The 15,224-nt window shown below is 41.1% G+C and overlaps 1 protein-coding gene across 2 annotated transcripts in view; it reads left to right on the forward strand.

Moving 5' to 3' along the window:
* Disc1 (DISC1 scaffold protein) overlaps positions 1 to 15,224 on the forward strand; it is a 326,935-nt gene that overhangs the window by 128,476 nt on the left and 183,235 nt on the right. For both annotated transcript variants that reach the window (XR_010051226.1, XM_063260047.1), the window contains exon 7: positions 14,297 to 14,351. Coding sequence is in view for 1 of the 2 variants with exons in the window: in XM_063260047.1 (XP_063116117.1) it covers positions 14,297 to 14,351 (55 nt within the window). In the remaining variant the exon portion in view is untranslated. The remainder of the gene's footprint in view (positions 1 to 14,296; positions 14,352 to 15,224) is intronic.

Here is a 15,224-nt window from a genome sequence, read left to right on the forward strand (position 1 = left end):
GTTACTTTCCTGTTGTTGGTTCTCTGTTTTTCCCCTCTGTTTAATTGCTTGCCCCGCCTAGTGGTTTCTTTCTGTCGTTGTTCTGGGAATTTTGGTCATTTTTATATCTATATCCAGTATCTTTCAGTACTCTTTGTGGGGTTGGTTTGTTAGACATGAATTTTTTCAATTATTCTTTGTCATGGAAGTATCTTATTTCTCCATTAATTTTGAAGGATAATTTTGCAGGTTACATCGGTTGGGTTGGAAGCTGTTTTCTTTGAGGGCTTGAAATTCTTCACTCCAAGCTCTGCTTGACTTGAGGGTTTGTGTTAAGAAATCAGCAATGATTCTAATGGGCTTTCCCTTATAGGTGATCTGTTTCTTTTCTCTAATAGCTTTTAATATTCTGTTTTTGTGCTGAATTTCTAGAATCTTGATTACTGTATATCTGGGTGTAGATTTATTTCACTGTGGCTATTGGAGTTCTATATGCCTCATTTATCTTTGTGTGAGATTGTGTTCTCATGCTTGGGAAATTTTTTGCTATTACTTTTGTAAATAGTCTTTTTATGTCATTTATTTTGACTCCTACTTTTTGTTGATACCTATCACTCTTATATTGTTTTTCTTTGCATCACCTTGGAGGTGGTGAATTGTTATTTTCTGGTTCCTTGCTATTTTAAAGATATCTTCCCTTCTGTGATTGCTAGCTGCAATCCTGCCTTCAAGGTCTGAAAATCTATCTTTAGTTTTGTTCAAGTTGTTTTGTCAGCTTTCAGTGGAATTTTTAATCTCCTGGATATGTCTTTTAATCTGTTTTATGCATTCTGATTCTTTCCTGTATTGTTTATTCAAGGTTTCTAGCACTTTTCTATACTCCGGTATTTTTTTAAATCTATGTCTTTTTTAGATATGCTGAGCAATTCTTTCATTATGGTTGTGCTTTCTTTTCTTTTCTTTTTTTTTATTTTTAACCTGAGAGATTATTTGTGATCTGATTTCCTTTACAGCTTCATGGAGTTTTTTCTTTACTTCGGTTGCTATCATTTCAGAAATCTCAGGTGCTTGTGTTCCAATTTCTTCTATGTTTCCTGACTTGTTCTATCTGGGCTGGAGTTCTGAGTTTGCATTTTGCTTCTTTTCCATTTAAAACATTTTTGATTTTGTCTTCTGTGATGATCTTGTGAGTTTTGGTGGTAGATGACAGTATCACTAGTATCAAAGTCTCTCTATGAAAAGACCTTTCTTCAGAGATATCTTCTGTGTGTAGGGTGTTCTTGGTTTGTGTCTGTACCAAAACTCTACCTCCCAATTAACTGAGAATAGAATGTTAGTTTCTGTTTGGCTCAGTCTTTTGGTGTAGGGCTGTGGTAGAGTTATTACTCCAGAGCTTCCTAATATTGTGACACAGGCAGAAAAGTGATTACAACGGACATGACATTTTAGTTATAGTGGTATTATTAGCAATAATGATAGCATCAAACATAGTTTAGATATTGACAGACTGAGGTAACTATTGATTTTGTACTTTAAATCATAGGAGTAAAGTCTATAGTTATACTTCAGAATAAATAATAAATTAGGGGTTTGTAGGCAAAGTATTTCCCCTTGTGACAGTTGATTTATTCGGGGCTCTTCTGCGTAAGCTTATTGCCAACTCCCAGGCACTCCCCATGCTGGCTGCCCATCCCATGGTGTAGGAGAATGGGCCAGTCACCTGGTTCCTCTAGACCAAGTTTCCTGGAGGTGGCAGAGGGACAATGGGCAGAATTTCTCTCCTATTTTTTTTAGCTTTTGTAGAAATCTCCATGCTGATTTCCATAGCATTTGTATTTGTTTACATTCCCACCAAGGATGCTAGAAGCATTCCTTATCCTCTACAACCCTGCCAATGTTTGTTGTTTTTGTGTACTTGATGAAAGCCATTCTGACATGGTAAGACAGAACCTCAGAGTTATTTTGGTTTGCATTTCCCTAAGCTAAAAATGATGATATTTTTTTCCCTGGGCTTATTGGTCCTTTGTGCATCTTCATTTGAAAAAATATCTACTCTGTTCATGTGTCCATTTTTTGATGCGATCACATGATTTTGGGGGGTTAATTTTTTGTATTCTTTATATATTCTAGCTACTACTATATATTCTAGCTAGCTACTTTATATATACTAGCTCCTATCTCCTATCAGAAGAGTAGCTGGAAAAATTTTTTCCCCATTCTGTAGGCTGTCTTTTTAATCTCTTGATAGTTTCTTTTGCCATGCAGACACTTTTTAATTTAAAATAATTCTATTTGTTGATTTTGGTATTACTTCCTATGCTATTAGAGATTTATTCTAATGAGCTTTAAGGATTTTTGAGCAGAAAGACTCAGCTCTGCTCAGACAGACTCTTTTCTACTGGCTGTTAGGAATATCCCAGGTTGAAAATACCAGCTTTTTGCTTACCGAGAATTTAATCAGTCAAGAGCTTCACCAAGCTGCTTAAGCAGATTCATCTGCTCTCTGCCAAATACTGGGCTCCTAGACTGATTGAGCAGTCAGATGCTTGCAGGGGTGCTCTGCATCTCATGGGCAGGGCTTGTGTGGTTAAGCATCATCTTCACTAAGCCATTATCTTTCCTTTTTGTCTGCCTCCTTGGCACATTTCTAGCTTCCTCTCTGAGTCATACTAATATTGGTAATTGAATTTTTATTCAATTACTTTTTTAGTCAATGGAATTTTTTCCTGACTATTCACTCATTTTGTAAATCTATGGTTTATTTTGTGTACTTTATCCATTAAAGTAGATATATCTGTAGTTTACATATAGAAAAAAAATTTTTTTTGTCTTTTTCATTTTTATCGGTACCGGGGATCGAACTCACGACCGCCTGCTTGCAAGGCAGGTACTTATGCCACTGAGCTAAATTCCCAGCCCCCATATAGAAACATTTTAGGAAATGAAATTGATAACAATTCCGGGTTTCAGGAATCAGACTGCTCTATTGCATTTTCAATGGATTTTGAAAGATACCTGAGAGAACTATTAAGTTAAGATCATTTCTATAGATTTGAACTCCAAGTGTGTATGCCATCGAAAATAATGATTCGGAAAAGCCCAAAGGAGAAAGTATTATCTCCCCAGCAAACTTCGTAGTTAGGAAAAGTATACCTGCTTAGAAATTAAAAAGAAAGAAAATATATGAACAAATTAATATTAAGTAGAGGTGCCAGCAATCGAGGGTATTTCTTTAAAAATAGAAGCACTTAGACAGTACATATTAAATAATTAGAATTTGGAGGACAGAGATTGAAATAGAAATATGGAAGTGGCTTTGGACCAGGATTATTTTCCTGTTGGATTTAATTGTAGTGTTTTAAGGATTGAACTCCTAGGAGTTTTCTGGAGGAAAAACTCTCTAGATCTCAAGTATTAAAATCTTGTTTAAATATTTAAATATTTGTGAATTATGGGAATAGTTGAAAATGTGGAGCCAACTTGGTTACCAGTGTCCAAATAATAATTTCCTTTTTATATGTAAAATAGCATCATTAAATAGTTTGGGTACAAGAGGAAGAAAAGTAAGTAATTATAACCTGAACATAAGGCTGATCACATCTTTGACTCCTGCTCTCATTTTTTTCTTTATTAAGCAATTGAAATCTCTTACAGTCCAAATGTTTGTAAGTCAAAATGACTTTGGCACTGGAGTTATGTTTTCAGTTTGGAAGAAGATTTTCCGAGAGGTACCATGAAAGATTTGGTTGAATTAATGTTGGAATATTTAGAAAAGCCAAATACCAAATTAAGCAATTGGAAATAAAGCTGTAATTTTTATGGAACCAGATTTAATGCAAGCAGTTTCCAACGGGTATGGGAATGAGCACAAGGTGTGTGTGTGTGTGTGTGTGCACGTGTGCATACTTTTCTTTACATAAGCACATTTGGAGAGTTAGGAAATGCCAGTAAGTTCAGTGTTATGGCTCCCCTGCTATCTTTATATCAGCACCTACCACACTGGAAAACTCTGGTGAAGATAACAGAATCCATGCATGTGCACACTCTCCCTTTTTGGTATTCCTTTGAGGAGTGTTTGCATGAATCATGTAGTTGTATTTTACTAAGAAGAGTATGTGATGTTTTAAACTATGGAACTTTATTGTCAGTTTGCTGCTGTGATGACTAACCTTTCTTGCTAACTTGTGTAATACTTAGCAAATTAGTAAAGTACATTTCTAGGGTGTCCTTCTCTATGTCCCGGTGGGTAATGGGGGCATGATCTTGTATGTCTGGTCTCTTTCCCCTTCCAATCTGGTTCTTCCCCGCGCTCTGCTTCCTAAGTGCCATGAGTTGAGCAGCTTTCTTCTGCCATAGACTTCCACCATGATGTTTCTGTCTTACAGCCAGGCTGCAATGGACTGAACTCTCTGACACTGTGAGCCAAATAAGCTTCTCTTCCTTTAAATTGTGGACATAAGCTGTTTTGTTCAAGTAACAGAAAGGTTGACTGATAAATTGAATCAGAAGAAATTTGATTTTACTAGTAAAATTCAGAATAACTATGTAGCATCCTAATGGAATCCAGAGAAAGGGTCAATAAGGATGGGGCTTATGAATGTGAGCCACATTCTGAGGAAGAATCAGGGGATTAGAAGTCATAACATCTTGCTGGCCTGTTTTGCTTGGGTTATTTGATTTAATCTCCTTTGCTGGGGCCAGAAAGTGAACATCAAATATTTTTACTTCACCCTTGTAGAAAATTCACATGCCCTATTTCTGTCAAATTTCTATAAAGTATTTTCTTAACTGTCACACAGGTGTTTGTCTAAATTATTTATTAAAAGCCTTTCTTGACTTCATTCTTCTCAATATCCTCAAAGCTGAGATACCTAGGGAAAATTAATGAGCGTAACCTATGTCCAGCATGCTGTCTGGCTCCTGTCCTGCCCAGCTGGACAGACATGGTGTACTTTGCTAGGCTGATAGGCACAGCTGGCAGAAGTACCAGAATACATATCCTCTGCATGTATCTCTTTGCCCTGGGCCACATTGCCATTTGTAGGCTAATAGGCCACAGATAACCAACTGAAGTAATTCCTATAGCAGCAAAGAAAGGCTGGTTCCTGGTGGATGCATGTGCCTTTCCTGTCTTGACAAGATCAGTTCAGAGGATTCATGGCATTTCTGTCATCTGTGCCCTCTGGATGTCCTACTGGTGACATGTGACATTATCAGCAGTAAGGACAGCAGGTTTTAAGGAGGGAAAAGGCCAAGTAGATAAACCCTTGCTTCCGAAAGCAGTTTTGACTGTCACTTTCTTACCCATTTGTCCTTACAGAAGGTTGGAGGACTGAGCAGTAATTGGCAAGGTTGCTAATGTCAGGGGGTCCTGTGTTTGATTTTCTTCTTTCAATTTCATGCTGAAGTAGAAGCTATGCTAAGATAGCTGCCATTTTGCCCTTTGTGCCATTTCTAATATGCTTCAGTAGCAACCACTCATTCTTTAACTGATCTTTGCTAAATATGGAGTGGAATGGGGAGGGAGAAGAAGGTAGGGCGAAGATGGAGAGAAAAGCAATGTTCCCCTCCCCCAGGCCTTGTGCTGAAGTAGGGCTTTGGCACTGGTCACCGGAACACAAGCCGGAGATGGACAGGGACAGAAGGACAGGCAGCTGCCAGTAGGCGGCAGACTTAACACACTGGGTGGAGAGCTGACAGCTGCATGCTTCTCTGAGTGAAGAAGGCAAGGACCTGCCTATATTCCTGCCTCTGTCGCTAATGCTATCTGGCACCTTATATAACCTTATATAACCTGTGTGTTTGTTACAGTCATTAAATTCTACAGGTAAATAAAGTGAGTGAAAGAATTTGGGATGGCACAACAGCAAAAGTGTCTTGGACAGCAGGCCTGAACCATTCTTAGAAACCGCATTTTGTGGGTGACAATGTAGCCCCAGAAGAGAATGGCTTATTCACAGAATGGCAGAGAGTTAGTGAATTATGAACTCATCCGTCATTAACATGCTTTGGGAGTGGAGGTTCGGGTAAAGGTAGGAAGAGATCGTGTACTTGAAGGCCCATCGTGGGCCAGATGTGAAGTTATGTCTTGGTTTGGGCATAGCTCTGAGACTGGAGTCTGACCTCTTTGGCTGGGCTCTGAAGGCAGTTGTGGCTGGTTTGTGGTGGCAGTGTAACCTGATAGAATGAGTTCCCCTGGGTAGATACAAAATCATTGAACACAACCAGAAAATCAGAGAATGGAGAGAGATTTATTGTCCCTAGGGAGTAATGAGAACACTAGTGCAAAATAGTGCTCTCTCTGAGGAATAGAGACATGAGTTTTTATCCTACTCAGATGCCTATGGATTTCCACATAGGAAAACACTTCAGGGCAGGTAGCTTCAGGAGCATGCTCAGTTTAAAGTTGTAGTTCAAGAAGAAAGATGGTGAACGGATTTCTGGGCATACTCTGCCCAAGATCATAGAGCATGTGTCAAGATGGCAGACATGAGCAATTCTTAACTTTTACCTGAATCAATGAAAAGACACTTCAGAGATGTGCTAATGTAGGAGTTTAGAAGCTAAGCAGCTATTAGCAGGATGAGGTGCTGGTGAAGGATGGAAGAGCAGGCACATGCTCAGAAATAACAACATGCACAACATGCACAGAAAGAGTCCACCCAGCTTGCCTGACATTATGTCCTAACAGGGCAAATGAAATCACCACTTTCCCTTCCCACCCTTGCACTGTGCCACACCTGATGGGTCCTACATGTAGATGCAACCCTTATAACTAAATAACAGTGCCCACAAAGCAGCCTATCTCAGCCTATCTCAGCCAGACTGGCCTGGAGGTGTTCCCAGAGGAACAGTGCTCAGAAGAGGCCCTGGGTGGGATGTAGCTTCTGGCTCACTGCTCTTGCACCTGGTGGCAGGTCCCTTAGTACCTGTGGATACTTCCCAAGGAAAAGGAGGGTCAGGGAAGGCTCCTGTGATGTAGCAGGGCCAGAGAAGAAGTACCACTGCCTTGTGTAAGGGTGCTGGAATATTGTTACAAAGGTTCAGATTCAGGCTTCTGACAGGTTCTAGCGATTTTCATTCCTGGGGTACAGGAGAAGAACAACAGGCAGCTGTTGGCTGGTATTTGACTGGGTATGGGATTCTTTCACTACATGATGCTGAGGGCAGGTGAGAACTTTTGAGGGAGCACATCCCCCTGAGCTTTACAGAACATCCTCAGACTTTGGGGACCTCATTGCTTGGGCACTGGCTCCAGGATGAGTCCTCTATATGTGCTTTAAATGATGCCTCAGTCTTGTTTCCAGCCATCCAACTGTGACTATCCCAAAGTGCAGGAGTAAACAGCCCTCTATATTTCCTTCATCACATGCTAGTGTGCCTTAATTTGCTATAAAATGGTACTAGAGAATGATTGAAAAGCAGACATTTATTGTGGCCCAAAGTCCAAGAATCTAATGTTGACAGGTCAGATCCTTCTGAGGAACCTGGCCCAGGCCTCTGCCCTGGGCTCGCACATGGCCATTGTCTCCCTGTGCCTTCTCACATCTTTCATATCTCAGAGTCCAAATATTCCTTGAATAAGGACATCAGTCATGTTGGGGTAGAGCTCACCTCTACCTAAGTATGTTTGCAGTGAACACACAGTCGTATGGTAGGTCAGGACTTCAGCATGTGAGTTTTAGGGAGACACAGTTTGAGTTGTAAAACAATCCCTGAAAAGAAACCATTTGAAAGAGATAAGCCAAGGAAAAGAATACTGTTAGGCCATTCAATTTAGAAGGAGGACCAGAGATCTTAGAGTTGACTCCAAGTTCTTAACCTCTTCTCCCTCTTTCATGCAAAGCTCTACCCAAGCTGTTGAGTTGGGAGTAGCTGTAGCCTTTCCTTCCATCCCACTGGGACAGTTGTACAGGATGGTGGCTGCTTACCATCTTGTGGGTTGAGCTGCCTTGGACAGAGGTGAGGGGGTGCTTCCATCATACCTTGCCTGTTTCTTAGAAAGAGGACAAGATGTGAGCATCATCCTCTAAGCAAATGCTCACTAGGTCCCCACTTTGTGCCGAGACTTCTCCAAGTGAAGGCTCCTGCCCTACCCTGGAGCTTGTATTCCAGTGAAAGAAGCTGAAATGGACAATGAGCCTCGCAAGTAAGCAGACTGTGTAGGTTAGTAGGTAATGGACACAATGGGGGAGACAGAAGAGAGGATGAGACATGTGGGTGTCAATGGAACCATCAGGCTAGCCTGGATCAGCGAGTCCTATGTGTGGGAAGACCTGAGTAGGGAAGTGTCCTGGGGAGCAGCATTTGGGCTGAGCTGTCTGTGCCTTTCATGGCGGATCTGAGGAGTTGTCAAGGGGCCCTTGTCACTAGAGTAGAGGGAAGGCTAGGTCAGAGATGTGACTGGGGATGGGCCATATATTGGTCCTCGTGAAGTTGGCCTTGCCCAGGTGTGATGGACAGGGCTTTGAGCAAAGCAGTGACATCCTTACCAAGGCTCACTTTGGCTTCAGTCTGGAGACCAGATGATGGAGGAAGGATGAGGGGAGTCCTGAGGGTGCAGCACATTCTGGAGGGGTGATACCAAGGCTGGCAGGACAAGTACCCTCAGTTCTCTGTCCTTGGCTAGACTGCTCATCTTACAGCTGCTTCTTGCAGACTCACTGAGCTGAGATGGCTGGGCTACATCCTACAGAAATGTCTCCCTTGGCCCCTGACCAAGTCTTGGATTATCCCATTCATATTAGTCATTGAGGTTGACTTAAATTCCGTTTTTCTAATTATTACTGAAGATCAATCTGTCTCTGCCTAGACTGATTTTTTTAAATCAATCACTGGTGTTTGGGTATGTGTATGTGTGCGTGCATGTGCTTACTGGGCATCAACCCCACACCCCCAGACAGGTTGTCCAGGCTGGGCTCCAACTTGCTATCATCCTGTCTCAGTCTCCCCGAGTGCTGGGATTACAGGAGTGTGCCACCACCCCTGGCTTAACACTAGTATTTTTTTTATAACACCTATGGCAATATTCCTTTGTGATACTGCAGGGATATCTGAGGAAGTTCCTTTCATTTGTAGCCTGAAGGTGAGGCTGTGGTGAGCTCCTGACTAACCCAAGAGTCCTATGTCAGTAAAAAAAATTGTCAAGGTGATTCTCACGTATTTTCCTGAAGCTCAATTTCTAGGTTAAAAGCAGGAGCACTGTATTCTGTCCGCACCTATTGCTGCATCAGCTCTCTGCCTCCTGCTGTGTGAGTTGGGGATGAAACTGTGTGTCTGGCTGATCGCAGGAGTGTGACCTAGCTGCTGCTGCATGCAGCTTCTTTCTTTTGGACCCTGGAGCACCCTATGTGGGCTCTGAACAAACACAATTAATCTGATTATTGGAAATTGGAAATTTCACATGTATTAGTTTCCTGGGGATGTAATAGAGAACCAGGGACTGGCAGCTTACACCATGGACTTTTTCAGGTTCACAGTTTAGAGGCTGGAAGTCTAAGATCAAGGTGTGGGTAGAGTTGGTTCTTCTGTCCTAGGCTTGCAAACTGTGTCCTCACACAGGTGTCCCTCTTGTGTCCTCATTTCCCCTTCTTATGATGACCCCTGTCAGGTTGGGTTAGGGCCCAGCTGAATGACCTCACTTTGACTTAATTATCTCTTTAATGGCCCAATAAGTTACATCCACACTCTGAAGTACAAGGGTAGAGACACAGTCCATAATAGTCTATTGCTCCTTGCCCTGGGGATGAGCTATGGATGTGAGTTCTCTGAAGCACATTCTCACCTGTGGTCTCAACTGTTTTAAAGTTTCATTTGTTGAGATGAATTTTGGTAATATGATTTAAACTTGTTTGTGATTAAAGGAGACTATGTTTTTACATGTAATATTGATCATATTGTGAAAGTAACATGATTCTAAAACACAATTCCAAAAATCAGTCTGGACAAATAGAGTGTATTTCATATCAGCTCACACTTCTGGGAAAAGTTGTGTGGTACTGGTCTAGCAGAGAGCTAGACTGCCTGGCTATCATTCCAGCTCCCCCATCCCCTAGCTGGGTAACCCTGGAAAGCTTATGTAAGTCTGTTTGCATTTTCTTCTCTGGAAATATGGGTAATTATAGCTCCTCTTTGAGAAAGACAAAATAAGGATTTAAAAGGCGCAACAGTTAAAAAATACAGAAGAGTTCTCGGTACACAGTAAGCATGCAATAAATGTTTGGCTCCATTATTCTGAGGGCAGCTGCTTTGAATGAAGGTACTCATTTCCATAAATTAGGCCTGTTATGTCTGTCACAGCCTAGCTGCTAATCTGTGTGGACAACGTGTATGCTTCCAGGATATAGCATAATTTGATCTGAGACGTTTTTATTTGTCAGGAGAAAGTTGTAATCTTAGAGAGACATGGGAAGTAGTTTTAATCGCTGATGTATGTAGAATTCTTATCAACATTTAGCTGTTCTAATTTGATGACTTTCAATTTGTGTCTTTGCTCCTGAAATGATTTGTGGACCACAGCGTGAGAGTAGTAGCATTGGATGTATGTGGGGTTAGTGTTACATCAATTGTGCCCTGCTGCAGACACCCTTCTTTTACTATAACTAATCCCCTGTTATCTACATTATATATCACAGTTCTGTGTAGCACTTTGTTTGAGAAAGTTCCGCTACTAAAAATAGCTTGGAAATCATTAGCACAGGACATAGATTATTCATATTCTTCTACCCCCCTACTCCACTGCTACGGTTTTCATTCTGCGTATACCCCAGGGATGCAACTAATGTTAATATTAGTCTGAGCAAAACATAATTAGGAAGGTAAATCTACTGCAAAAAGTAATATAGCATAAGTTAAGTAAATTAAATATAAATCAAATCAAATATAAAACAATGCATTCAATTATCTGCATCACTGCCTCCTTCCTCTCACATGGATATTTGAGAGGAGACCAATTTTCATTCTGGGATAATACCAGTCCTGAACTTCAGTCCATCCTTAGAAAGATGATATTTGGCTTGATTTTTATTTTGTATCTTAGATATTAGCTACAGGCACTGCCATTTGAGTCAGCTAAATTTTAGTATCAGAAAGAGAACCTACTGTATCTTAATTGTTGATGTACGAATTAATCTTTGTGCATGTTTGGAAATACTTATTTATAATATGCTATTAAATGCTCATACAGGTTTAATTATGTGATGAGCTGTTTATTAAAAATGTATTAGTTGAATGGACTCCATGAGCCTGGCTAGGGAAGGAGAGCACATTTCTGCCAAAGGGAAAATTTGAGTTTGGAAAGCAGTACAACCACCAGGCAGTGTAGCCCCAACAGAGGCAGATCTTGTTCAGGGTTGTGCTTGCCATGTGTTGTTCTTCTCTTCCTGAAAGCCAAGGTGACTTGACCTGACTTACTTCTCATGTGAACTTGATGCTCAGACTACCCTGCTCTCAGAAGACCCAATCTCCACACCACCAGATCTAGAATTCACCAGGCAGGGTTCCAAACGTTGTTTTCCATGGTCCTCACTGGAACATTCATGGTTGCCAAGACTATGACTCCTACATTTAGAAGAATTTTGTGCCACATGCCCTGTCTCTTTGCTATGCTTAGTTCCTCCATTAGGGTCAATTTCAGGTGGACTGGAAGACTCTCCTTTTCTAAAAAGGTCTTCAAAGAAGATTGACTGGCATGCCTGAATCCTGAACTGGCTCCCAGGAGTTTGCAAGCCAGGAGAGTTTGCTTATATGTGGAAATCACAAATTAATGGAGGTGTTAATGTCTCAGAACAGTTCTCACATTCAGAGCAGAACAACAAACCCAACAAATTTGCACGTTAATGCTTTTTTGTATTTTGCAACATTATGATGATTGCACAGCCCCTCCCTGTCTGATATACACCCGTGAAATCTCCACTTCCCCCTTGACAGACCACTGCTTACCAAGCCACCTCTTTACCTACAAGGGGTGGTTAAAATACACAGTGAGTGTTTAGAAAAACTCTATTACAGTAAAAGACACATTGCCATCACTCTCCCTCAAAATACTTCCCTCCTTGCTTCAAACACATGTATGCTATGATTCTTTCCACTTTCTGAAGCAGTTCTGGAAGTCCTATTCTGTGAGTATCTTTACAGAATATGATTTAAAAAATACAGTGTATGCTGCTGTCAAATGACACTCAACAGAAAGGCAGATTCGTAAAACCATGATGATACTCCTCATCCACCTGATTCATTGGCTCTGGCACCATGCAACGCCTGGTTCTTCCCCAAAGTTACAATGGCCATGAAAGGTAATTTTTTGGATTGATTCAGGACATTGAGGTAATGGCAATGTAACTGAAGACACTCATGAAAGAGATCCTCCAGAACTGCTTCAGAAAGTGAGAAGAATGACGGAAATGTGTTTGAAGGGAGGACAATATGTCTTTCAGCACAATAAATTTAAAAAATTTGAACATTCACCATGTATTTTGCTTACCTCATTTAGGACATTGTCTCTCACTTCTAGCAGCAGTGAGTGGTTGAGGACAGTGGCCTTACCTTTACACCCTGAGTTCTTGATACTGGAAGAACTAGTGAGTCATGAATACTTGAAGCAACAAGAGGCTCTAGATCAGTAGCTGTCATTGCTCTGCAATAACAGGAGTTCCTGGACCCTTTGTCCCATCCTTCCTGATCTCTAGTATCCTGTAGGCTCCTATGGCCCATGACAACTGGCTTCCTAATGGGGTACCTGCTTGGTTTGTCACCTCTGAATTTTCTTTCTCCAAATTACCCCTCATAGCATTGCCTGATTACTTTGCCAAAACCTCCAGAAGATCTCTTCCATATTGTTCTCCTAATTGAAATCAAAATGACTTCCCATTGCCTGAGGGAGAAAGCTTGAATCTTCTAAGCCTGGCACATCAGGCTGACAAGAGCTTGTCCTGATTATCCTTTAACAATTATTTTCATTGAAAACATTCAAAGCATATTGAATAATATTCTAAGCATATTTACTCTGGTCCTCTTTCCCTAAATAAACAAACCAAACCCTGTCAGGCTTTCACCCCCTAAGTACCTCCCTTTCTTGCATAGTCCCACAAGTAACTGCCCTCCATTTAACTTTCTCTCACAGCTCACCTGTGTGAATCATTTGGATCTGTGTCCCATTCTCCTTCCTTTCTTCATTGAAACCTAGTTCATTTTATGTGTCTTCAAAAGAGCTTTCCTGCCTGTCCCTTTATTTCTTTTTTCTATTTTAAAAACAAGACAAAAAAAAAGAAGCAATACAGAATTTTAAAAAATAGTAGGAAATTAGCAGTATTTAATACATTGCATACTGTTATCTTAGAAATAGTTGTTTAGATTATAAAATTTAGGCATGACAAAATGATCAATCAAACAATGAAAACACAAATTGTTCTTTTTGATGAAGTTACAGAGATTAGTAGTATAGTTATCTGTCTTTATACACACACACACACACACACACACACACACACACACACCCTGTTCCTTCATTTCTAAATTGCTCCTAAGTTCTCATCTCCATTGTTTGTATTCTGCTCAAGGCAGCTTTCAGTTAGCGAGATCCTCCTAGCTTTGGATTTATTTTCTCCTTGGAGTAGTTTTTTTTTTATCTTGCTTTATATTATGGCTGATTACCTTCTCCACTAAGAAATGGCCTTGAGAATAAGACGTGAGCCTTGTTTTTGTTGACTCATGCATGCTACAGATATGGCCGAGTGCCCACTACCAATCTCCAGGAACCTTGTCCTGCAATAGGGCTGTGGGAGTACACCCAAGTGGGACTTGTGTTCCAGAGGAAAGAAACAGGGGAGAAAGTGCCTGAGTAAACAAATATGGGAAGGTAAAAGTACTAAGAAGAAAAGAAGCAGAGAAAAGCCTAGAAAGCAAGGGATGCCATGTCAGACCTGCTTTATATAGATTTTATCCCCAGTGTGCTCTTGGCAATGCTAAATGCAGAGGGCACGTGGTACATGTTTGAACCCACATAGATATCTGCTTCCTGTGTCAACCATCCTTAGCTGGTGGTTATAGGAAGGCAGAGCTGCAACTGTTGCTGCTGGGAACACCTCTGGGTTGATTGTCTCACTACTGGTAGATGTATACTCTGAGAATGAGAACATCAGCCTAGGTAAAGCATGGGGTGGGGGAGGTTTGTTTCCCAGTGACATGTTAATTCCACATCACTTCCCTACTTCTCCCCTTCAACTCCTGGGTGATGGAAAGTCATTGGCTTACTATTGTGTGTACAAGTGTCCAGTTGTGGTTAACAAAAAGACCAATGTCCTCTTCTTAATTCTTCTAGCCTTCGGAAAAGAATAAAAGCTCTGAACTTGTCACTGAAAGAAATCACCACCAAAGTAAGTACGTTTATATTCCCACTTTCTGAAGAAGTCTGTGAGGTTGATGTCTAGATGACATCTGCTTGGGCTCTTGAAGAAAGGGGGACTTTTCCTTTTCACAGACCACATGACGAGCCAGAGAGCCTGGGGAGACGCTTATGTCAGGGAGGAGGTCTTGGCCTGTGATTGCCCATCATGGACCAGTCTGTTCTTGACCTCAGAAGGAGTTGAATTCAGGCACAGGACACTGCTGATGTGTGCATCAAATGCCTTGCTTAACAGTGCCTCCAGAAGGGCAATAATATGCAAAATTAATTACTTTTCCTCTCACATGGGTATTGTTTAGGCCCATTATGAACGAAAATGCTGTAGGAGATGAATGTTTGGGGGTTTTAAAAAAAGATAGCATTTGACTTGAGGATCATTTTGATTATTTTATCTACCATTTATGCTTCTATAGTAAGACCTTGGTGTGGGTAGAGAACAGTCCTTCAGCACTCCCCAAGAGCACCATCACATAAGACCATCCACGTCCTGGCTGGTTGTGAAAACTAAAGTTTACAGAACCCATCCACTGTGGTCATACCTGCCTGAGCTATTGATGGACTGGGTGGTAGCATCAGTCATTCTTAGCTATTACCCGGTGCTGTGACCTCTAACCCTAACCCTAACCCTGAGAGCTGGTCCTGAATCCTTCATCATGGGAAGCAGGAGATGGTCAAGACATGGAACAGGTTGCTGCGTGGAGAGCCCACTGAACAGGGACAAATATCCTTTTGTTCTATGGCTAGGGAATTAGCATCTTGGATCCTGGATGAGGGATTGTGCCAAAGGTCTTGAAACCTTTACAGCTAAGCTATAATCAGGACGTGTTGTTGGCAAAAATGTCCA

This window comes from Cavia porcellus, unplaced genomic scaffold (genome assembly GCF_034190915.1).
Source record: "Cavia porcellus strain 051 isolate PalLab524CR breed Dunkin Hartley unplaced genomic scaffold, mCavPor4.1 scaffold_13, whole genome shotgun sequence".
Classification (NCBI taxonomy): domain Eukaryota; kingdom Metazoa; phylum Chordata; class Mammalia; order Rodentia; family Caviidae; genus Cavia; species Cavia porcellus.